Source organism: Phasianus colchicus, chromosome 10, assembly GCF_987193195.1.
Source record: "Phasianus colchicus chromosome 10, bPhaCol1.hap1.1, whole genome shotgun sequence".
In the NCBI taxonomy this organism is placed as follows: Eukaryota; Metazoa; Chordata; class Aves; order Galliformes; family Phasianidae; genus Phasianus; species Phasianus colchicus.
In genome coordinates this window covers 24,958,729-24,982,733 of record NC_143445.1, presented here as the reverse complement: position 1 = coordinate 24,982,733, position 24,005 = coordinate 24,958,729, and the positions used below count along the sequence as shown (strand labels likewise).

At 50.4% G+C, this 24,005-nt stretch overlaps 1 protein-coding gene across 2 annotated transcripts in view; it reads right to left on the bottom strand.

Moving 5' to 3' along the window:
• Positions 1–23,646, bottom strand: part of LOC149916686 (rho GTPase-activating protein 32-like) — a 33,678-nt gene extending 10,032 nt beyond the window's left edge. For both annotated transcript variants that reach the window (XR_016469862.1, XM_090147767.1), the window contains exons 1-24: positions 22,572–23,646; positions 22,379–22,471; positions 21,544–21,841; positions 20,604–20,749; positions 19,204–20,413; positions 17,228–18,131; positions 17,035–17,127; positions 16,200–16,497; positions 15,260–15,405; positions 13,860–15,069; positions 12,191–12,787; positions 11,884–12,081; positions 8,995–11,783; positions 8,313–8,713; positions 7,547–7,715; positions 6,815–6,934; positions 6,619–6,711; positions 4,244–4,330; positions 3,506–3,583; positions 2,699–2,821; positions 2,506–2,583; positions 1,774–1,855; positions 927–1,070; positions 264–366 (exon numbers count right to left, since the gene is read on the bottom strand). Coding sequence is in view for 1 of the 2 variants with exons in the window: in XM_090147767.1 (XP_090003893.1) it covers positions 264–366; positions 927–1,070; positions 1,774–1,855; positions 2,506–2,583; positions 2,699–2,821; positions 3,506–3,583; positions 4,244–4,330; positions 6,619–6,711; positions 6,815–6,823 (797 nt within the window). In the remaining variant the exon portion in view is untranslated. The remainder of the gene's footprint in view (positions 1–263; positions 367–926; positions 1,071–1,773; positions 1,856–2,505; positions 2,584–2,698; positions 2,822–3,505; positions 3,584–4,243; positions 4,331–6,618; positions 6,712–6,814; positions 6,935–7,546; positions 7,716–8,312; positions 8,714–8,994; positions 11,784–11,883; positions 12,082–12,190; positions 12,788–13,859; positions 15,070–15,259; positions 15,406–16,199; positions 16,498–17,034; positions 17,128–17,227; positions 18,132–19,203; positions 20,414–20,603; positions 20,750–21,543; positions 21,842–22,378; positions 22,472–22,571) is intronic.
• Positions 23,647–24,005: the final 359 nt, after the last annotated feature.

Here is a 24,005-nt window from a genome sequence, read left to right as displayed (position 1 = left end):
ACAGGAGGAAAGGGGAATGAGAGCTGGCAGCGGTGACACCGCAGTCCCCCACAGCCTTCCAGTGCTCTGAAGGACAGAAGGAGAACTTCCTGCTCCAGCAAGTCTGCTGAACGCCCTGTGTTCCTATCAAACGGCGACAAGCCTGGCGCACCACTGCTGAGCGCACGCTGCCTGCACAGAGCTGCCCCACGGCGCAGGCCTCTGAGCACCCACAACAGGGCACGCGCCCCTACTGACTGCTGTGTCAGTCGCAGCACTCTTACCGCAGTCTCTGGATGTTGGACGCGACACCAGACAGCCGGTATATCCCCTGCACCACGCCGTGCTGCTCAATGAACTCGGCGCAGCTCTGGAGGACCTGGGGGACTAAAGAACACGTGGCCAGTGGTTACTTGAGCTCCTCATTCAAGTCCTGGTTCAGGCTGTGCTCCTAGTCAAATCTCATCCACTAAGCCCAGCCAGGCTACTGCTTAGTTCTTCCTTACAGAAGAAAGCTGTCCAAGACGAGGAAACTGGACAGACATGTGTTCCTTGCATTCAAGAAGTGTGAGGACCTAGGAATCAGCCTGGAGAAAGTAATTCTGGGGAAGCCGGAGACACTGCAAGTCCCACCACAGCTCCATGGGAATGAAAGGAGGTGGGAAATCTCATGTCCAGGAGAGCAGGGAAACATATGCAGGACACTCTCCTTGGCCAAAAGGCTTCCCTTCTTTTCAGGCTAGCGTGGGATTGGCTTACAGGCTTTGGTTTAAGCAAATACAAACGTGCTTGTCTCTTAAGAGCATTAGCCTCAGTTTGTCTTTTAGCCATCAACTTCCATTACACGTTTCTCCACCGGTACCAGCCTGCCCCTTTGCTAGATATGACCTCCCTTTCATCTTTAGATGCCCAACAGAGGAAGATCTCAGGAACAGGCTGTCCCTTACCATCGCGACCAGAGTGGAGAAGATGCTCTCCCAGGTCACAGCCAAACACCCTTTCCTTCTCCACCTCCCGCTCTTTCGGTTTCTTTGGGCGGGCCTTCACCAAGGAACGAAGGAAGGTGACGAGCTTGCCGCGTTTCCTTGGCACTGCACAACAGGAAGAAACCAGTTCATTTCAGGTTTGGCTCAGTTGGACAAGGCCGAGCATAACACATTCTACAGAGCACGTCAAAACGGGAAGAACATTAACAAGTACATAGAAAAACGGATTTTCTCCCATCCCTGCAGGAGGAGCCAAAGGCCAGGTTGGATGGGGCCCTGGGCAGTGGGGTCTAGTCTCACATTAGATGGGGAGGTTGGTTGGCAGCCCAGCCTGAGGCAGGGGGGTTGGAACTTGATGATCCTTGAGCTCCCTTCCATCCCAAGCCATACTAGGAGGATTCTATGATTTCCCCAAGTCCACTCATAAACACGGGAGGATCGGGCCAAATCTCTGCGCGTTCCGATGGAGTTTAATGCACTCCTCTTGCTTGGCTTGCTCAACTTGAGGATTAAGGATCCTCTTGAAAAGTCACGTTCTGATCAAGCATATCACTAGCACAACCAGGCCTCTAGCTGTCCACCAGGGACACTGGCTGTTCTCAACCTCGTACTGACTCGCAGAAGAACTGCCTTTGCCCTCCTTCATTCTCATTGCCTACAAAACACCAGCCATATGCCCCATGATATGCCTGAAGGATCATCAGCACAGACTATAACACGGGATGGATAAAGGAGGTATTAAACACAGAACACACCCAAAAAGAGACGCCATTTTGCTTCCCTGCACCATCAAATGTAACATCCGTACCTGGCTTTGGCACTGAACTGAGGAGAGACTCCGGAATTTTTCCATTGATGAGCTCCACGCACTCACTTGGGAAAAATCCAACCTGTAACAAGAAAAAAAAGAGAGGTGCAATACTGAAGGCAGCATTTCTCAGGCCTGAACTGTTCAACCAAAAGCCACCTAACATTTTCCTCGGAACGTGCTTGCCTGACGCTCCGTAAGACTATCCAACAAAAAGTGGCCTGCATAAAAGTAATAATTATTCAACATTTGCAGCCAAAAGACCTACAAAACAAATAATTGCTTCTGTAGAAGATGTAGAAGAAGAAAGTTCTTGCTGACTGAGATGCAGCTGCGATCCCCAGCTCCGAGCTACCCAGCGTTCTGCAGCCAGCAGCAGCAACAAGCACGCGGAGGGTCTGTTACCCTACCTCGGCTGACAGGCAGTAACTTCCTAAAAGACACTAACTTCACGTTCTGCATGGGTGCAAGCAAAATACTCTGAGACACTGAAACACTGTCTTAGCTGCTGCATTTCCAAAGGTGGGGTTCAGTGGCCGTGACCTGATGCATATTGTGAAGGCTCTTGCTTCTAAGTGAATTGAGGAGACAGTTTCCTACAAAGACCATCTCTGACGCCGACACAGGGAAAATGTTTACATCCATGCGCCATCCTGTGCAGGCAGCGCAGCTCTTAGCCGAGATTCCCGACCTGACCGAAGTTGCTCTCTCAAGTCTGAAGCTTGTGCCTACCTGAAAGCCATGCTTGCCTCTCCACCAGGGGGTCAGCTCCTTTGGTGGCATATCAGTAACGCACACGATGTCTCCCACCTGCAAAAGACTGCAACCTCACCAAACATTCTGAAGGTATCTGAGAATATTCCTGATGCGTTCACACCTTATACTCTCCTGTACATGACAACTAGGAACGCCCTTAACTGCTTACCTCAAAGGAGAGTTCATCCGGTGCCTGGGCAACGTATCTCTTAAGAACATGGGCAGCAGCAACAGCTGGAATATTTACAGGAGACTCCTCGTGGATCAGCAGGGGCTTCCCATTGTTCTCAGTCTGAAACAGAGAGCACAGGCCATGGTGAGGAGCTGAGGACAAACGAGGACAATTTCAGAGCAAGGAGCACATCTGCAGAGAAAGATCCTTATCGTGAGTGCTTAACAAGAAACTGCAAGTCTAATAACAGCTGTTTCTCTTCCTGGTGTGCAGCAGTATCGCCAGGCAATGTAAAGATGCGTCTCTCTCTACCCAGACTAAGAGGACAAACACCCCAACCGAGAGGACTCCTGGAGTTTTATAAACTTGCCATGCTTGCAGTACTGTCTCGCCAAAGAGGAGCGTAAGAGTCTGCTTGCTTCCTGTAACCTATTGCTTGGAGACCTCAGCCATGGACTGGACACAGGAGCCGGTCCACTGACCCAATCCTTGGCTCACTACAAGTGCCTGCTTCCCTTAACTTACTGAATATGAGAACTTGGTCTTTGGGTGACAAAATCCAGGCAGGATGGGGAAAATGCTTCTGCATGTTTATAACGCTCGATCTGATTCTGTCGGTACTATAACGTCCACGGCCATCTAGATGCTCGTAGCAAGGACATGAAGCTTTTCAGGCAGCTTTTCAGTGACACCGATAGAGCTGGAAGGATTCTCCCTCTCTTGAAAAGCAGGAGAGCTCATCTGCAGCTCACTCTGCCGGCTCAAGTCAGCAGAACAAAGACCAATCAGAGCTTCATACTCTACCTCCATTTGTGCCAGGTCAGGCCCACAGCTGATCTCGCTGCACGCGATGCCCATCACAGCAGGCACGACAAGCTGGAACTGAAAAGAAACACACTTCTATTTTCTCTGTTCACACACCACGGTATGGAGAGACTTCTTCAGAACTACCCTCAGTTACCCACTGGCATAGGCAAGTGTTCTAGAAACAACCACTTTGCTCAGTCAATTCAAACGAGACAGCCTATTACGCAGCAGTTTACCAAGTCGCAATCCCTCTGCTAGCAGATGGGGACTCCAGCACAAAGCAGCAGATACGCTTGCTCAGAGCACTCCGACAGCACAGTAGCAGGGCAGTGAGAGGAGTCACTGCTGGGGGTGGATCTGCTCCCCAGCGCCCGGCTCCCACCAGTTCACCTCCAGCGCCGGCCGCAGCCTTCCACACGGATTTCCTCTGCTTGCATCTCTGCTGTGCTCCCCACAGCTGTCGTGCGCACACACAGCCGAAGCACGCATGCTTGTGGTCACGTTGTGCAGCCCTGCACAAACTGGGACTAGGACTCCTTGCCTAAGGGATTGGTTTCCTAAAGATTAGCCGGTCACAGCATCACAGACAGCATCCTTCTGAGGGCTGAGCTGGAGGGAAAGTGGAATAACTCTACACGTGACCCGTGTCCTGTCAAGGCTGGATGAGGCTGTGTTACTAAACACGGTGCGACGCGGGCTGCAAAACCACGTGGGGGGACAACGCATGGCACGTACCTGGCAAGAGATCAGAACAAGGTAGACAAGTTCCTTGAAGCCGCAGCCGTTTCTTGTCACTTTGCTCTGTTCTTCCGCGAGCAAAAGCTGCATCAAAGGAGAAGGCAGAGGGCAGGGAGAGGAGAGAGAAAGAGCTGATCAGTGAGCTTGCACAATTTAACAAAGAAGACAAGGGAAAAGCCCTGAGACAAATGCCACCTCTATGCTTTGGAATGTAGCTACTGAGTGAAAATTATGTCTGATGGTCAAAGAGTAAGCAGCATGACACTACCAGCTCCACCAGCCACCAGCTTTCAACACCTCACTGTCCACCCGTCTATCTCACACTGTCTCAGCTTACCTACAAGATGCTGCACAAGACGGTGTGAAAACAAAGGTACTCAGTCGATGCACAAGTGCAACAAGCGAGCTGCTCAGTCAGAGCTCAAGCGCTCCAATGAAGGGACGCAGCAGGCACTGCTCCTCCCCTCATTCTAGCTGCTTATGACATCACTAAGGGCCACCAGGCTGCTCCACCATGACAGACAAGGTGGGGAAGCAAGACCACGTCACAAGACCAGAAGATTCCAACACTCCAACATTCTAGAATCAGAGGGCGGTTGGAATTCTACCTCAGCCAAATCCTGGAGAAGCTGGCACGGGGTCATCATGACCAAAGCGCAGGACCCGGCGCTTCCTCCCAGCAGCATACCTTGCAGTGCAGGGCCTACATAAAATCCACACTAGAGTCCTTTGGTTCATTCAAAAGTGTGTTACAGCACCGATCTATATCGCTGTAAGGAAATCAAGGAAGAGACTGGAGAAACACAGAACTGCTACGAGACTGCTATATACATTTCTTTCCCAAGTGGATTTTTACCTTTTCGCTTCCAGGACGACCTCATTTTCTTCTCCCCTTCTTGTGGGGAAGCTGCCTCCAGTGCCTGAGGTTCAGGAGACAGCATGAAACACGACACTAAGACAAACGCTTGTCGTGGGCGAGGGGTGGCTGTGCTTTGCCAGGCATATGGCGGGGCAGTAAGTGCCACACGGCAGCCCCAAGCCAAGCCCTGCATTCAGTCACTGTGGCCACAGCTGGTGCATCGCTGCCAGAACGTATCCAAGGATACAGGTGGACGCAGGCACTCCTGCTCCTTCTGCAAAGCCATCCTCTGCAGAGCCCATTAGGTGCTGCTCAGTGCTATGCCAACCAGGCTCCCGTTTACTGCAGCCCTGGGATAAACACGCGTGTACTCTTCTGTGCAGCAGTGAGCTCCAGGGATGAAGGCTTACCAGAGGGTAAGCCAACAGAATCTACTGCTGACTCCATCAGCTCCTTCTTCTACCAACCATGGGCAAACACTGTGAGACAGAACATAAGGGAAAAAGCACTTCTGCTCACACGCCTGCAATGGAATTCAAAACAGCTATTGCAAGAAGAGCTCGTAGGGTAAACCTAGCCTCAGAGACACAAACGCACCAGGTTCCAGGAAATAGCATGGCACATTGCTGATGAAACGCTGCTTCGTTGCTCGGAGAGCACGCAGCATGCCGCTTTGACAGGCACAGCAGTGCTGCGACGTCCAAGCTGGGCACCAAAACCTCCCCAGCATCCCTGGCCAACGCTGCCAGGGAAATGCAACACCTGCATCCCTATCTGGCTTACGGCACACACACTGGGGGGCTGCCTTAGTCTCAGGTGGGAGGGATTTTTCTTCAGAGTATCTGGTATGATGCTATGTTTGGGTTCTAGGAGAAAAATCACACTGATAACACCCTGATCTTTATAGTTTCTGACAAGCAAAGTTGCACAGAGCCAAGGCCATTCTCAGCAAAGCTCTCAACAAGGAGCTGGGAGGGAACTGAATTAAGACAGCTAACGTAAACTGGCCAAAGGGCTATTCCATACTATATGCCATCAAGTGGAAGGAGTTTTGAAGGGGATGAGAGTACATCTCACTCTCTTTTATTGCTTGGCGGCTAACTGGACAGTGGTTGGCGGGTGGTGAGCCATTGCTTGTACATCACTTGCAATACATTCATATATATATATTCAGAACTACTTTTATCTCAAAAACATGAGTTTTACTTCTCTTTTTCCACCCAACACTCTCCCCCATCCCACGGGGAACAGAGGAGTGGGCAAAGGACTGCGTGGTGCTGAGCCACCCACCGGCTTCAACCACAACAGGGCCGCGGGGCAATGGGAGCAAGCACAGAAATAAAACACAGAAACTCGCTGTTCCTTGGGCTCGTGGCTGCCACAAAGCTCGTGTTTTAGTGATGCAGAGTACTGTATCTCCAGCTATTGTGTGTCTTGTTAACTACAAGCTCAGCTATGAGCTGACACCACAAGCAAAAGATAAACGTAAACAAAGGCTTATATCCACACGTACCAATCTGGGTGTGAGCAATAAAAGCCCATTGGGCCATGGACAAGGCAGGCAGCACATAGGCAGGAAACAGGAAGGAGTTGAACTCCAGCTCTCCTACACAAAAGAAAGGGAGAGCACCACGGGAGGAGTTACGACACAGCTTCAGAGCTTACAGAGCCCTGAGATTTCCAAAGAACGGTGCCAGGGTAACTCTCACCATTCCCATGCAGGGGTCTTCCCAGACGCTTCAGCTGCTGACTTCCACTTCCTCTGTCACGTGTAGAAAGTCCAGGTGACAAATGCTCATTTTGTCTGGGTAACGCTTCCATGGTCATGACTGAAAAAAAAAAAAAATAGCATGCAACTCCATAAAATGTACCTTTCTGCTCTTTCTGTCAGCACGACATCTAAGATGAGCATTACACGTCCCTGCTACTGATTGAAAATTCATCCAAGCCTATGTTCCACACAGCTTCATCTCAGTGCCAAAAAGAAACACGTAAACAGATGTTCAGAGGATTCTTTGTGCAGATAAAAGTGCGGGGTGCATATGTATTCTCGTCAGTAATAAATATTAGTTTAGAATCCAAAGGTAACTTTTCAAGAAGCAGTACGAAAGAAAGGTCAGTCAAAAGGAAATACGTGATTTTCATCTATTTTCATCTAAAAAATCCTTGCTAAACCTCTTCCCATCAAAAAGAAAGCATGCTGGGCATTCTTAGCAGCAGCTCAGAGAACATCTTGCACCACAAAATGCAGCACATGCTTTTTGCTCACAGGCCCCTCATGTCTCTAATTTGTGTCAGATTCACTCAAAATGACCACGTGGACCAGAACAGCCATTTGGTTCTGCTGAGGTAGGAACCCACTGCTGGGATGTCCCACCGTCCCGTTTCCCCGCTACTTCCAGCCCTGGGGGGGAAAAGGAAGAGCAACTGACTTCACCTACCCAGACTTCTGCATGGTCTCACATCACACAGAGAAGCATGGTGGAGAGCTCTGGCAGCTGAAGAAATCAAGGTTGCCTCTAAGATCCTGCTTTAAATCCACATGACTTACTGCCCATAAGATGTGAAAGACAACGTTAAGGTCCATCCAATCCCTGTGGATGTGGCTGCCTGCAAAGACAACAGTTGCCTGCTCTTCAGCAGGGTGATGCTCACCCAGCAAAGCACTCACCAGCACATGTCTTTCATAGAAACATAGAATTAGCAAGCTTGGAAAAGATCTCCAAGATCATCCGGTCCAACCATCCACCTTCCACCAACATTTCCCACTAAGCCACGTCCCTCATGACAACATCTAATGTTTCTTGAACACCTGCAGGGATGGTAACTCTATCACCTGTCTGGGCAGCCCATTCCAGCATCTGACCACTCCTGTGGAGAAGTTTTTCTTAACATCCAACCTCAATCTCCCCTCATGCAACTTCAGGCCACTCCCTCCAGTCCTATTACCACTTACACAGGAGAGGAGGACAACGCCCACCTCAACATAACCTCTCTTCAGCTAGTTGTAGAGAGTGAGGAGGTCTTCCCTGCGCCTCCTCTTCTCCAGACTAAATGATCCCAGTTCCCTCAGCCGCTCCCCATAAGACTTGTGCTCTAGATGCCCCGCAGCTTCACCGCTCTTCGCTGGACACCTTTCAGGTTTTCATTGTCCTTCCTGTAGTGAGGCACCCAGAACTGAACACAGTACTCAAGGTGAGGACTCACCAGTGCTGAGCCTAGGAGGATGATCGCTTCCCTGCTCCTGCTGGCTCCAGTTCTTTGCATTGCACTTCCAATCTAAACCGTTCCTTCTGCGGTAGCGCTTGCATCCTCACTTAGGGCTGGAGCTCAAGAGGTCAACACAACAGAAAGAACACAACGTGCAACTGGAAGACATGACTCAAAGCTCACAAGAGTCAACTCTCTGACCTTGGGCACAACTCACAAACCATGAGCCAGGCCTTGCCAACTTGGCAGATCTGAGCATGCCAGAGGGGATCAGATCACAAAGTGTCCATTTCAATTGCAGCTTCATGTAGGAAAGAAAACCAGCTAACAGGCGTGAATGAATTCACTCACAAGCTGCACAATGAGTCTGTTCTTCATTAAAAAAACCACATGGATTCCTAATCCAAAAAGAGAATGGCAAGAGTTAATACCGATGGAAGAGGTTCCTGCTCCGAAGCCTCATCCTCTTACCCAACTTTCCTTGCCTCGTACTCTTCCCCAACTCCTGGGCGATGCCCACAGGCTTAAATTCAGACCTCAAATTCATAGGACTACTGTATAATCAATGAAAATTATATAAAGGAATTTTATATAATCAAATAATATTAAGATGTTATAATAATGAAATCAGCAAGAGAGTTAGGCACAGCAAGACAAAGAGAATAAATAGGATGCTTACCCGTGTCGTGGGCTCGCTCAGGAAAGACCAGTGGAGTGGATCTTCCGAAGAGAGAGAGATCCTTCCCCACTGGTAGATTGTATTATATTGTATTATTTTGCATTCCGATATCATAGTTAGTAAAATAAGTTTACCTCCATAGATTGTTGCCGCTGTTTTTTTCCTTTTCCCCCTTCCTTCCCATTTTGTGGGGCCAGGCGGGGGGTGGGGAGGGCAGGGGCCTACTGCCCCCTGTCACGGGCATAAACTGATCTAGTTAATTCCATGACACTCATCAAACCAGATTGTCTCAGTCAAAGGATGGTATGCTATCGCTCTCCACTTGCTCGGGTTGCCCTTGCTGGACCCATCTGTATACCAGGCATCTTCAGGGATAGGATATTTCCTCTCCTGAACGGGACTCTTCTCTGGTGGAGCGACCAGTGTTTCTTTTGGTGCATCACAATGATAGGTCACTGGGCCTAGGATCTTCTGAAGCTCTTCTTTTAAGGATGATGAAGACAGACTGCTCCTTTGGCTGAGGTAAGCGACCCATCATGCCACTGTTTGTGCTTGGGCCACCCCTGTCTTAGGAAGGTGGGTCAGATCTTTCACCCACCCCTGAATCTGCAGAGTGGTCTTCACTATAACTTCAGCCGTCTGGGTTATTGGCTCTACTGCCTGTAATGCTGAATAGGCAGCCAATAACTGTTTTTCAATCATATTATATCTTTCTTTTGCTCCATGCCAGACCTGAAACCAAAAACCAATGGGGGTCCGAACAGAACTCTGGCGTTGCCACAGGCCCCAACCAAAGCCATCTTGAGTAACGTGGACATCCAACTCAGCTGGGAGGGTAGGATCGAATATACCCAATGCCTGGGCTTGTTGTAAAATTAGCTCTCTCATCCCTGCTGAGAATTTGACCAGATCCGGGCCATCAAAGGTATCTTCATAAATCGCTTCCCTTACACCTAATTCACAGATGTAATTTTGAAGGTTTTCCATGGAGGACCACATCCCTGTATGTAAAGGAATATCAGATTTATTGGGCCATACCATACAGCAGGCCGCCATTAACCATTCTATTATAGAATGGTTTTCATCATTGTATTGATTACCTGCATATAATCTCTGTCTAAGAGCAGGATGGACGGTCATTGTGGCCAATTTGGCTATTTCCGGGCCATTCATCAGAACACTTTCTGCCCCAGAATCCCATAGTCCAAGCTGGCACACTTTCTCTAGCTTTCTGCTTGAATCGTTGGACTAAGTCCATCAGTTCTGTTGCTGTGTACGGTCGGGCTGTTACGTGCAAGTGGGTTTGAACGGGGGGCCACTGATCAGGCGGCACCCCTGCTGATCTGTCCTGTACCTTTTTTGTTTTTTGAGTTATAACAGGACGGACTTCTAGTGCATCCGTCAAAATTGGAGATTCAAGATCAGATTTAGATTGTTTATTTTCCTGATCAACACAGTCCGTTGATTCAGGAGCCTGGTCATTGTTTATTGAAATATTACAGACTTGACCTATTGGAAGATGTAGAATTGGGTTTTTTTCCTGTTAATATGCCAAGTTCCTGTTCTGACTTTTCAATATGATCTTTTAAAAGTTCATTTTCGTTCACTAAAGTATTATTCCTTATTTCAGCATTATTTAAAGCATTTAACAGTGGCCATGCCACTGTAGAAGCAGCAAATTGTCTTTCTCTTGTGACTAATGTACCATTGCCTAGTCCCTGAAAGTAATCTGCTAGGCGATATGGGGAAACATTTCCCACAACACGTAGAGGACCCCATTTTTCAATGATAGTTGACAATTCATAATAAGGGGATCCCGCAAATCCTGGCATCTGCCCTGGAATTATTTTATCTAGGGGGGCAGTGTTCTCCCCCTTGAACATTTACAGAAATTCCAAAGAAAGGACATAGTGAAAGTTTTAGTATATTCGGCTTGCCTGCTTGGCTCGCCAAGTGTATAATCAATGAAAATTATATAAAGGAATTTTATATAATCAAATAGTATTAAGATGTTATAATAATGAAATAAGCAAGAGAGTTAGGCACAGCAAGACAAAGAGAATACATAGGATGCTTACCCATGTCGTGGGCTCGCTCAGGAAAGACCAGTGGAGAGAATCCTCCAAAGAGAGAGAGAGATCCTACCCACTGGTAGTCAGCTCTTAAATGGGTCTAGGAGAGGTGCAGCCAGGCTCCACCCCTTCCTGCAGCACAGGTGAATTGCTTTCACCTGTGCTCCCAGGGCTGACTCATTGCTCGCCTCAGGTGATAAATCAGAGGTTCAGGCCGTGACTCAGCAGTTCCCATACAGACTCCTTTCACAGGACTCAGTCAAAAAGGATGTCACACTTGTTCCACACACTCAAACTGACTGAGCAGTGGTATCACAGTCACTTAAAACACACAGAAGCATCCAAACCCAAGCATGCACATTCCCTCTTGTGTTACTGGTGCCCACAGCTCACCTTCACACCTCTGGGGATTTCTGGTGTTTTACACTGATGCAGCCTCACTATAGCTCCATGGGTGTCACACAAGGCCTGCAGGACCTCTTTCTCCACAAACCCCATCTGCAGGCACTGGTTCGTAAGGCTCACCACCCACCCTCCTGAGCAAAAGCAAGCACTAAGAATGAGAGCAAAGTGCACTGGATTTGACCTGGCCTGGTCCCCAAGCCTCAGTCCTGCCAGACATACCCCGGTGCGTAGACTCATCACCAAAATCTGACTGGACATTGTCATTCTGCAAACGCCCCATCCCAGCAGCAAGGGATCAAAGCATTGGGACAGCTGAAACAAAAATGTCATGAAAGTTTCCTATTAGCACTGATCAAGAACACATCTACCCCTGAGCAACAGGATGGGAGACAAACAGCAGAAGACAACCAACCTGCAGAACCCGCTCCGTTGGGGTTGGTCCAGATGTTTGTATGCTCCCTTCCATGGCCCAGGCCAAGCTTGCTGAGCTGCTCCTCCTTTGTGCAGGGGGAGAGCGGCGCAGATGCTACGTGGTGGCTATGCACAGCATGCCGTTGACTTGATTCTCCTCTCTCCATCTTCCATTAGCAAGCAGCATTTCAAATCTCTCCTTGAGAAAAATCACCTAGGTAAAAAAGAACTGGCAATCTTGCTTTTAAAGTTTCCTTATTTATACAACTTGATGCTTTAAAGCACAAGCTCACCTAGCAATCACCTACCTTAGACAAGCCCAACCTGCAAGGAAAAGTTATTCTTCTGTGTCTGCAGACTTTGCACACATTTCCAGGTGCAGTAGTCAGCCCAGTTCTCAGCACAGCTTTACCAACCACAGAAACCCAGTTTACGCCCGCCGTGCTTTTCTGTCATCTGAAACGCTGCATTGCTGCAAGAAGCAATGAATAAAATCACAGAATCACGAAACTGGGGTTGCAAGGGAGCTCCAGAGATCACTGAGCCCAAGCCCCCTGCAAAACGGGCTCCCTAGAGTAGGCAGCATAGGAAGGGCGCCCAGGAGGGCCTGGAATATCTCCAGAGAAGGAGAATCCACAGCCTCCCTGGGCAGCCCGTTCCAGCGCTCCGTCATCCTCGCCGTGAAGAAGTTCCTTTGCATTTTGGTGCAGAACTTCCTGTGCTCCAGTTTATGGCCATTTCCCCTTCTTCTGTCACCACAGATCGCTGAAAAGATTGCAGCCGTGTCCTTTTGACTCCCACATCTAAGATATTTATAAGCGTTGTTGGAAATAGCCAAATAGTTTTCCAGGACGGTTCTCTGATCTTTGTATCTATCTTTATTCCCAATTGCAATGGCGGGCCTCCTGCAAGCAGGAGAGCGCAGAGAAAACAGTGTTACATCTTTTATCCCCTACTGCCCGACCCTTATCTCTTTCTCCCCGGCTCCTCACTGGCTGAGTACTGCAGGCTCACACTCTTTCGCAACGCTTCACTAATCGTACCAATACCAAGTAAACACAAATCCTTACCACCCAACCACAAATATCTTAATTGGTCGACTGCCTTCTAACAACTGCTTTCTTAACAAACATCTGGTCGTAACTTTTGGATGTCTGCTTTGCAACATAGACATAACCTCTTAACTGCTTCATTACCCCCCAGCATTTGTGCCCTTTGCACTGGGTCATTGTTCAGGTCTTCCGTCTGTCCTTGCTTAGAGATAAGCTTGGAAGGAGGACAGAGGGCAGTATCTTGGAGCCTGCCTACGGCATCCTAACGTTCCCACAGAGTGGGACAGTTCTGCTTTGTGTAAAGGCCCCGACTCCTTGAGAGTTTGTTCAATGGACTTCACTTCTGCTGGCCTAATGAACAACCTTACAGTACGTTTCCCAGGTCAGAATACTATACCCACATTGTTTAGAACATTTAAAGTCTGTTGCAGCTTTGGGAGAAAGAACTGGTCACGTAATTCAGTAACTATGTCTCTAAAATATGTTACCTATATGCATATGGTAATCTTCCTGTCCACGTCAGCTATTTCTGAGGATATGTGACAGCTTCATTCTTTAGATCAATTGCCCTTTTTCAATGTTCAGTGCAGAAACAACACTTTCACTTTCCACAGAATACGGTATTCTTACTTTGCACATCAGCTATTTCTAAGGACGTGCTACAGCTCACTTCTTTAGATCAACTGCTCCTTTCAATATCCAATGCAGAAACACCACTTTCACTTTCCACAGCATTTACCAGAACCACAGAACGGCAGGGGGGCTGAAAAGGACCACAACGATCATCCAGCTCCCCAGAACCCCCACACCCCCTCGCAGCCGCCTACAGCCTCAGATCTCGCTAGATCCCCCCCGTCGCCTCCCTGCAGCTTCCTGGAGCCCCGCACGGCCCCTCTCCCCGTCCCGGGACCGTTCTCCCGCACACCTCCGGCACAGCTGTCCTCAGCACTCGCTCCCGTCGCGCCGCGGCTTCCCTCTCGGTGCTGCCCGGACATCTCCGGCTGCCTCCGCGCTCTCCTGCGGGGCGGCCCAGGCGGCAGGAGCGGCGCTCTGCGAGGAGAGCCGCGCCCCCGGCAGCCGGCTCCCAGCGCTCGCTCCCGCGCACGGCGGCTCGGCCAACGGCAGCCGGCGGAGCTACCGCGGACCAAGGAGACCGCGGGGGCGGGGCGGCGCCGCCGCTGCCCAATCAGAGGCAGGGGGCGGGGCAAGGGAGATGCTGCTCAAGGTGAGCTCCTCCTGCCGCAGCGTGATGACGACAGGTCTGCACGGCCAGCTCGTAGGTCGGGAGCCAGGAATGGACACGGCCGGAGGAGAGAGGCGTTAGGGAGCAGCCGAGGCTTCGAAATGCATCAAAAAGCCCTGAAAAGCATCACAAAGCCACAGCCAGGAAGCTCGGGATTATCATGAGCAGCATCCAGGATGCTAAACATCATTTGCTACCATACCAGATGGTAGCTGAGCTCTCGCTGCAGACATCCCAAAGCCGGACAGAACGGGAACAAACCCAGAGCTCTGCTGCGCGCACCCCACAGCCATCGCGTTGCAAGCTGGAGTGCCTTGCTCTTCGTTGCATTCGTCCCAGTCTCTGTGAATGAAGACTCGGAAGGCAGTCAAGGCGTTGATTGAGCACGAGCGTGCTTTTATTATTATGTAAAAGACAGGAGGGCGTGAGAGGTCCAGGGTAAAGATGGGACTCATCCTCTCTTGTCACGGAGAGAGTGGCTCAGAGCTCTCAGTGCTGCTGCCCGGTGCCTGGGGCTGGAGGCCTGATTCTAAGTCCCCCTCCAAGAGGCTCGGCTTCTCCTCAGCGACGCTGACCTGCTCCTGCGTGGAGGTGCTGCTGTCGGGGCACTCGGACTGTGCTTGGGCTGGGCTGCACTGCAAAGGCACTGGGTCACAGTCCAGGCTGGTGACTGTGGTGTCCAGCAGGCTCAGGTCAGCATCTTCAGCACAGCCGGGAGAAATGAGGGCGTGAACTTGGATGAGCTCCTTCTCTCCATCGCTGTTGTTATGTGGAAGGCTGTCATCTGAACCACAGTGACTCGTGCTTCCTAAGAGCCCTCCATCGATGGAAGCACACAGCGCACCATCGCTACTTGCCCCGGCTCTTCTGGGTAGACAAGGGCTCGATTCACCTAGGAAGGATACACAGGGGTTAGTGTCAAACTTTCACAAGCTGAATTATGAAAGTGGCTCTTGATCAGGGGTGATCTGAAGATGCTAGGTATAGGTTGGAACGCTAGAAGGAGATACAAGTCCACTTGTATTGCATGAATTCTATGTCGCTGAAAAGCAAGGCTTTGAAAGCTGGATTCGCACCCTTACCTGCCAGCACCACGACTTCTGTCTCTGAGGGCTCCCTGGGACTGCGCTGCAGTCGGCGTTTGGCCACAGAGGATGGTTTCCGCAGGCTGAAGCAGGAACACCAACTGCCAGCTGGTGATTCCTTCGTCTTGCTGGGTGGACGTTGTCTGGAGAGAGAAAACAGTGACTGGTGTGAGTCGTGCGTGGTGCGGGGTGAGGGAAGAGCTGCACTGAGCTCTTGCCAACAGTTGCTTGTTCCTGGCACCGCCTGGTTTCTGCTGAAGCACAGCTTAGAAACTCGCTCTCTTTCAAGCAGTTGAGGATGGTTCCACTCCTATAGCTCAGCCCTGAAGTCTTGCTGGCTAAATTCCCCTAAACTGTGTCAAGCAAGACGCAGAGCACGTGAGCAAAGGCTCCGCGGCTGTACAGGACAGCATCTAAGGGATGGCTCTTCTGGAGCCAGCAGGCGTAACTGCTTTCTGAGGAACCGTGCAGCCATAAAGGAAATTCAAAAGCACCTCTGACTCTGACATCAACACCTCGTCGGCCCCATCTCACCGCCAAGTTTAGTTTCTAGTGCTAGCAGGTCTGACCAACAGCTCTGCTTAGAGGAGAACCGGAACTGGTTTCAGGCATGTGGCCCCGACAGCTGGAAAACCCCAACGTTTCAAGGTAGAGCCAGCTCAGGCCAGGGTAGACGTCAGCATGGCTTTATACATCTCGTGACTGCGTGCCCAGCAAGGAAGGAATGGCAGCCTCGTGTGGCTAAACCGAATATGTTAGTTGAATCTCAGAGTCCAAAGGGAGCAGAGATTCACTGCAACAATTCACTTAAGGCACCGTTACTTTAATTTAGCTTCCACATGTTTTGGCGCAAGAAATAATGGGGGGAAAAAAAAAAACAACAACACAACCCACCCAAACAATGATGATGGTTGCTGGAAAACAAAGTCCTCTTTACCTTTCAGATGGAAAGTTGATGATTGTGTGGAATTTCCCCTGTACAGCTGTGGGGCCTTCTTCCACTTCTATGTCCCTGCTCTGTGTCACAGCGGAAGAGCTGCTGTGGCCTCGCCTCTGAGCCTGTGCCAGACCTTGCCAACTTGGCTGATCTGAGCATGCCAGAGGGGATCAGATCACAAAGTGTCCATTTCAATTGCAGCTTCATGTAGGTAAGAAAACCAGCTAACAGGCGTGAATGAATTAATTCATAAGCTGCACAACGAGGCTGTTCTTCATAAAAAGACCCACATGGATTCCTAATCCAAAAAGAGAACAACAAGAGTTAATACCGATGGAAGAGGTTCCTGGTCCGAAGCCTCATCCTCTTACCCAACTTCCCTTGCCTCGTACTCTTCCCCAACTCCTGGATGATGCCCACAGGCTTGAAGTCAGACCTCAAATTCATAGGACTCCTTTCACAGGACTCAGTCAAAGAGGATGTCACACTTGTTCCACACACTCAAACTGACTGAGCAGTGGTATCACAGTCACTTAAAACACACAGAAGCATCCAAACCCAAGCATGCACATTCCCTCTTGTGTTACTGGTGCCCACAGCTCACCTTCACACCTCTGGGGATTTCTGGTGTTTTACACTGATGCAGCCTCACTATAGCTCCATGGGTGTCACACAAGGCCTGCAGGACCTCTTTCTCCACAAACCCCATCTGCAGGCACTGGTTCGTAAGGCTCACCACCCACCCTCCTGAGCAAAAGCAAGCACTAAGAATGAGAGCAAAGTGCACTGGATTTGACCTGGCCTGGTCCCCAAGCCTCAGTCCTGCCAGACATACCCCGGTGCGTAGACTCATCACCAAAATCTGACTGGACATTGTCATTCTGCAAACGCCCCATCCCAGCAGCAAGGGATCAAAGCATTGGGACAGCTGAAACAAAAATGTCATGAAAGTTTCCTATTAGCACTGATCAAGAACACATCTACCCCTGAGCAACAGGATGGGAGACAAACAGCAGAAGACAACCAACCTGCAGAACCCGCTCCGTTGGGGTTGGTCCAGATGTTTGTATGCTCCCTTCCATGGCCCAGGCCAAGCTTGCTGAGCTGCTCCTCCTTTGTGCAGGGGGAGAGCGGCGCAGATGCTACGTGGTGGCTATGCACAGCATGCCGTTGACTTGATTCTCCTCTCTCCATCTTCCATTAGCAAGCAGCATTTCAAATCTCTCCTTGCAAAAAATCACCTAGGTAAAAAAGAACTGGCAATCTTGCTTTTAAAGTTTCCTTATTTATACAACTTGATGCTTTAAAGCACAAGCTCACCTAGCAATCACCTACCTTAGACAAGCCCAACCTGCAAGGAAAAGTTATTCTTCTGTGTCTGCAGACTTTGCACACATTTCCAGGTGCAGTAGTCAGCCCAGTTCTCAGCACAGCTTTACCAACCACAGAAACCCAGTTTACGCCCGCCGTGCTTTTCTGTCATCTGAAACGCTGCATTGCTGCAAGAAGCAATGAATAAAATCACAGAATCACGAAACTGGGGTTGCAAGGGAGCTCCAGAGATCACTGAGCCCAAGCCCCCTGCAAAACGGGCTCCCTAGAGTAGGCAGCATAGGAAGGGCGCCCAGGAGGGCCTGGAATATCTCCAGAGAAGGAGAATCCACAGCCTCCCTGGGCAGCCCGTTCCAGCGCTCCGTCATCCTCGCCGTGAAGAAGTTCCTTTGCATTTTGGTGCAGAACTTCCTGTGCTCCAGTTTATGGCCATTTCCCCTTCTTCTGTCACCACAGATCGCTGAAAAGATTGCAGCCGTGTCCTTTTGACTCCCACATCTAAGATATTTATAAGCGTTGTTGGAAATAGCCAAATAGTTTTCCAGGACGGTTCTCTGATCTTTGTATCTATCTTTATTCCCAATTGCAATGGCGGGCCTCCTGCAAGCAGGAGAGCGCAGAGAAAACAGTGTTACATCTTTTATCCCCTACTGCCCGACCCTTATCTCTTTCTCCCCGGCTCCTCACTGGCTGAGTACTGCAGGCTCACACTCTTTCGCAACGCTTCACTAATCGTACCAATACCAAGTAAACACAAATCCTTACCACCCAACCACAAATATCTTAATTGGTCGACTGCCTTCTAACAACTGCTTTCTTAACAAACATCTGGTCGTAACTTTTGGATGTCTGCTTTGCAACATAGACATAACCTCTTAACTGCTTCATTACCCCCCAGCATTTGTGCCCTTTGCACTGGGTCATTGTTCAGGTCTTCCGTCTGTCCTTGCTTAGAGATAAGCTTGGAAGGAGGACAGAGGGCAGTATCTTGGAGCCTGCCTACGGCATCCTAACGTTCCCACAGAGTGGGACAGTTCTGCTTTGTGTAAAGGCCCCGACTCCTTGAGAGTTTGTTCAATGGACTTCACTTCTGCTGGCCTAATGAACAACCTTACAGTACGTTTCCCAGGTCAGAATACTATACCCACATTGTTTAGAACATTTAAAGTCTGTTGCAGCTTTGGGAGAAAGAACTGGTCACGTAATTCAGTAACTATGTCTCTAAAATATGTTACCTATATGCATATGGTAATCTTCCTGTCCACGTCAGCTATTTCTGAGGATATGTGACAGCTTCATTCTTTAGATCAATTGCCCTTTTTCAATGTTCAGTGCAGAAACAACACTTTCACTTTCCACAGAATACGGTATTCTTACTTTGCACATCAGCTATTTCTAAGGACGTGCTACAGCTCACTTCTTTAGATCAACTGCTCCTTTCAATATCCAATGCAGAAACACCACTTTCACTTTCCACAGCATTTACCAGAACCACAGAACGGCAGGGGGGCTGAAAAGGACCACAACGATCATCCAGCTCCCCAGAACCCCCACACCCCCTCGCAGCCGCCTACAGCCTCAGATCTCGCTAGATCCCCCCCGTCGCCTCCCTGCAGCTTCCTGGAGCCCCGCACGGCCCCTCTCCCCGTCCCGGGACCGTTCTCCCGCACACCTCCGGCACAGCTGTCCTCAGCACTCGCTCCCGTCGCGCCGCGGCTTCCCTCTCGGTGCTGCCCGGACATCTCCGGCTGCCTCCGCGCTCTCCTGCGGGGCGGCCCAGGCGGCAGGAGCGGCGCTCTGCGAGGAGAGCCGCGCCCCCGGCAGCCGGCTCCCAGCGCTCGCTCCCGCGCACGGCGGCTCGGCCAACGGCAGCCGGCGGAGCTACCGCGGACCAAGGAGACCGCGGGGGCGGGGCGGCGCCGCCGCTGCCCAATCAGAGGCAGGGGGCGGGGCAAGGGAGATGCTGCTCAAGGTGAGCTCCTCCTGCCGCAGCGTGATGACGACAGGTCTGCACGGCCAGCTCGTAGGTCGGGAGCCAGGAATGGACACGGCCGGAGGAGAGAGGCGTTAGGGAGCAGCCGAGGCTTCGAAATGCATCAAAAAGCCCTGAAAAGCATCACAAAGCCACAGCCAGGAAGCTCGGGATTATCATGAGCAGCATCCAGGATGCTAAACATCATTTGCTACCATACCAGATGGTAGCTGAGCTCTCGCTGCAGACATCCCAAAGCCGGACAGAACGGGAACAAACCCAGAGCTCTGCTGCGCGCACCCCACAGCCATCGCGTTGCAAGCTGGAGTGCCTTGCTCTTCGTTGCATTCGTCCCAGTCTCTGTGAATGAAGACTCGGAAGGCAGTCAAGGCGTTGATTGAGCACGAGCGTGCTTTTATTATTATGTAAAAGACAGGAGGGCGTGAGAGGTCCAGGGTAAAGATGGGACTCATCCTCTCTTGTCACGGAGAGAGTGGCTCAGAGCTCTCAGTGCTGCTGCCCGGTGCCTGGGGCTGGAGGCCTGATTCTAAGTCCCCCTCCAAGAGGCTCGGCTTCTCCTCAGCGACGCTGACCTGCTCCTGCGTGGAGGTGCTGCTGTCGGGGCACTCGGACTGTGCTTGGGCTGGGCTGCACTGCAAAGGCACTGGGTCACAGTCCAGGCTGGTGACTGTGGTGTCCAGCAGGCTCAGGTCAGCATCTTCAGCACAGCCGGGAGAAATGAGGGCGTGAACTTGGATGAGCTCCTTCTCTCCATCGCTGTTGTTATGTGGAAGGCTGTCATCTGAACCACAGTGACTCGTGCTTCCTAAGAGCCCTCCATCGATGGAAGCACACAGCGCACCATCGCTACTTGCCCCGGCTCTTCTGGGTAGACAAGGGCTCGATTCACCTAGGAAGGATACACAGGGGTTAGTGTCAAACTTTCACAAGCTGAATTATGAAAGTGGCTCTTGATCAGGGGTGATCTGAAGATGCTAGGTATAGGTTGGAACGCTAGAAGGAGATACAAGTCCACTTGTATTGCATGAATTCTATGTCGCTGAAAAGCAAGGCTTTGAAAGCTGGATTCGCACCCTTACCTGCCAGCACCACGACTTCTGTCTCTGAGGGCTCCCTGGGACTGCGCTGCAGTCGGCGTTTGGCCACAGAGGATGGTTTCCGCAGGCTGAAGCAGGAACACCAACTGCCAGCTGGTGATTCCTTCGTCTTGCTGGGTGGACGTTGTCTGGAGAGAGAAAACAGTGACTGGTGTGAGTCGTGCGTGGTGCGGGGTGAGGGAAGAGCTGCACTGAGCTCTTGCCAACAGTTGCTTGTTCCTGGCACCGCCTGGTTTCTGCTGAAGCACAGCTTAGAAACTCGCTCTCTTTCAAGCAGTTGAGGATGGTTCCACTCCTATAGCTCAGCCCTGAAGTCTTGCTGGCTAAATTCCCCTAAACTGTGTCAAGCAAGACGCAGAGCACGTGAGCAAAGGCTCCGCGGCTGTACAGGACAGCATCTAAGGGATGGCTCTTCTGGAGCCAGCAGGCGTAACTGCTTTCTGAGGAACCGTGCAGCCATAAAGGAAATTCAAAAGCACCTCTGACTCTGACATCAACACCTCGTCGGCCCCATCTCACCGCCAAGTTTAGTTTCTAGTGCTAGCAGGTCTGACCAACAGCTCTGCTTAGAGGAGAACCGGAACTGGTTTCAGGCATGTGGCCCCGACAGCTGGAAAACCCCAACGTTTCAAGGTAGAGCCAGCTCAGGCCAGGGTAGACGTCAGCATGGCTTTATACATCTCGTGACTGCGTGCCCAGCAAGGAAGGAATGGCAGCCTCGTGTGGCTAAACCGAATATGTTAGTTGAATCTCAGAGTCCAAAGGGAGCAGAGATTCACTGCAACAATTCACTTAAGGCACCGTTACTTTAATTTAGCTTCCACATGTTTTGGCGCAAGAAATAATGGGGGGAAAAAAAAAAACAACAACACAACCCACCCAAACAATGATGATGGTTGCTGGAAAACAAAGTCCTCTTTACCTTTCAGATGGAAAGTTGATGATTGTGTGGAATTTCCCCTGTACAGCTGTGGGGCCTTCTTCCACTTCTATGTCCCTGCTCTGTGTCACAGCGGAAGAGCTGCTGTGGCCTCGCCTCTGAGCCTGTGCCAGACCTTGCCAACTTGGCTGATCTGAGCATGCCAGAGGGGATCAGATCACAAAGTGTCCATTTCAATTGCAGCTTCATGTAGGTAAGAAAACCAGCTAACAGGCGTGAATGAATTAATTCATAAGCTGCACAACGAGGCTGTTCTTCATAAAAAGACCCACATGGATTCCTAATCCAAAAAGAGAACAACAAGAGTTAATACCGATGGAAGAGGTTCCTGGTCCGAAGCCTCATCCTCTTACCCAACTTCCCTTGCCTCGTACTCTTCCCCAACTCCTGGATGATGCCCACAGGCTTGAAGTCAGACCTCAAATTCATAGGACTCCTTTCACAGGACTCAGTCAAAGAGGATGTCACACTTGTTCCACACACTCAAACTGACTGAGCAGTGGTATCACAGTCACTTAAAACACACAGAAGCATCCAAACCCAAGCATGCACATTCCCTCTTGTGTTACTGGTGCCCACAGCTCACCTTCACACCTCTGGGGATTTCTGGTGTTTTACACTGATGCAGCCTCACTATAGCTCCATGGGTGTCACACAAGGCCTGCAGGACCTCTTTCTCCACAAACCCCATCTGCAGGCACTGGTTCGTAAGGCTCACCACCCACCCTCCTGAGCAAAAGCAAGCACTAAGAATGAGAGCAAAGTGCACTGGATTTGACCTGGCCTGGTCCCCAAGCCTCAGTCCTGCCAGACATACCCCGGTGCGTAGACTCATCACCAAAATCTGACTGGACATTGTCATTCTGCAAACGCCCCATCCCAGCAGCAAGGGATCAAAGCATTGGGACAGCTGAAACAAAAATGTCATGAAAGTTTCCTATTAGCACTGATCAAGAACACATCTACCCCTGAGCAACAGGATGGGAGACAAACAGCAGAAGACAACCAACCTGCAGAACCCGCTCCGTTGGGGTTGGTCCAGATGTTTGTATGCTCCCTTCCATGGCCCAGGCCAAGCTTGCTGAGCTGCTCCTCCTTTGTGCAGGGGGAGAGCGGCGCAGATGCTACGTGGTGGCTATGCACAGCATGCCGTTGACTTGATTCTCCTCTCTCCATCTTCCATTAGCAAGCAGCATTTCAAATCTCTCCTTGCAAAAAATCACCTAGGTAAAAAAGAACTGGCAATCTTGCTTTTAAAGTTTCCTTATTTATACAACTTGATGCTTTAAAGCACAAGCTCACCTAGCAATCACCTACCTTAGACAAGCCCAACCTGCAAGGAAAAGTTATTCTTCTGTGTCTGCAGACTTTGCACACATTTCCAGGTGCAGTAGTCAGCCCAGTTCTCAGCACAGCTTTACCAACCACAGAAACCCAGTTTACGCCCGCCGTGCTTTTCTGTCATCTGAAACGCTGCATTGCTGCAAGAAGCAATGAATAAAATCACAGAATCACGAAACTGGGGTTGCAAGGGAGCTCCAGAGATCACTGAGCCCAAGCCCCCTGCAAAACGGGCTCCCTAGAGTAGGCAGCACAGGAAGGGCGCCCAGGAGGGCCTGGAATATCTCCAGAGAAGGAGAATCCACAGCCTCCCTGGGCAGCCCGTTCCAGCGCTCCGTCATCCTCGCCGTGAAGAAGTTCCTTTGCATTTTGGTGCAGAACTTCCTGTGCTCCAGTTTATGGCCATTTCCCCTTCTTCTGTCACCACAGATCGCTGAAAAGATTGCAGCCGTGTCCTTTTGACTCCCACATCTAAGATATTTATAAGCGTTGTTGGAAATAGCCAAATAGTTTTCCAGGACGGTTCTCTGATCTTTGTATCTATCTTTATTCCCAATTGCAATGGCGGGCCTCCTGCAAGCAGGAGAGCGCAGAGAAAACAGTGTTACATCTTTTATCCCCTACTGCCCGACCCTTATCTCTTTCTCCCCGGCTCCTCACTGGCTGAGTACTGCAGGCTCACACTCTTTCGCAACGCTTCACTAATCGCACCAATACCAAGTAAACACAAATCCTTACCACCCAACCACAAATATCTTAATTGGTCGACTGCCTTCTAACTGCTTTCTTAACAAACATCTGGTCGTAACTTTTGGATGTCTGCTTTGCAACATAGACATAACCTCTTAACTGCTTCATTACCCCCCAGCATTTGTGCCCTTTGCACTGGGTCATTGTTCAGGTCTTCCGTCTGTCCTTGCTTAGAGATAAGCTTGGAAGGAGGACAGAGGGCAGTATCTTGGAGCCTGCCTACGGCATCCTAACGTTCCCACAGAGTGGGACAGTTCTGCTTTGTGTAAAGGCCCCGACTCCTTGAGAGTTTGTTCAATGGACTTCACTTCTGCTGGCCTAATGAACAACCTTACACAAACCCCATCTGCAGG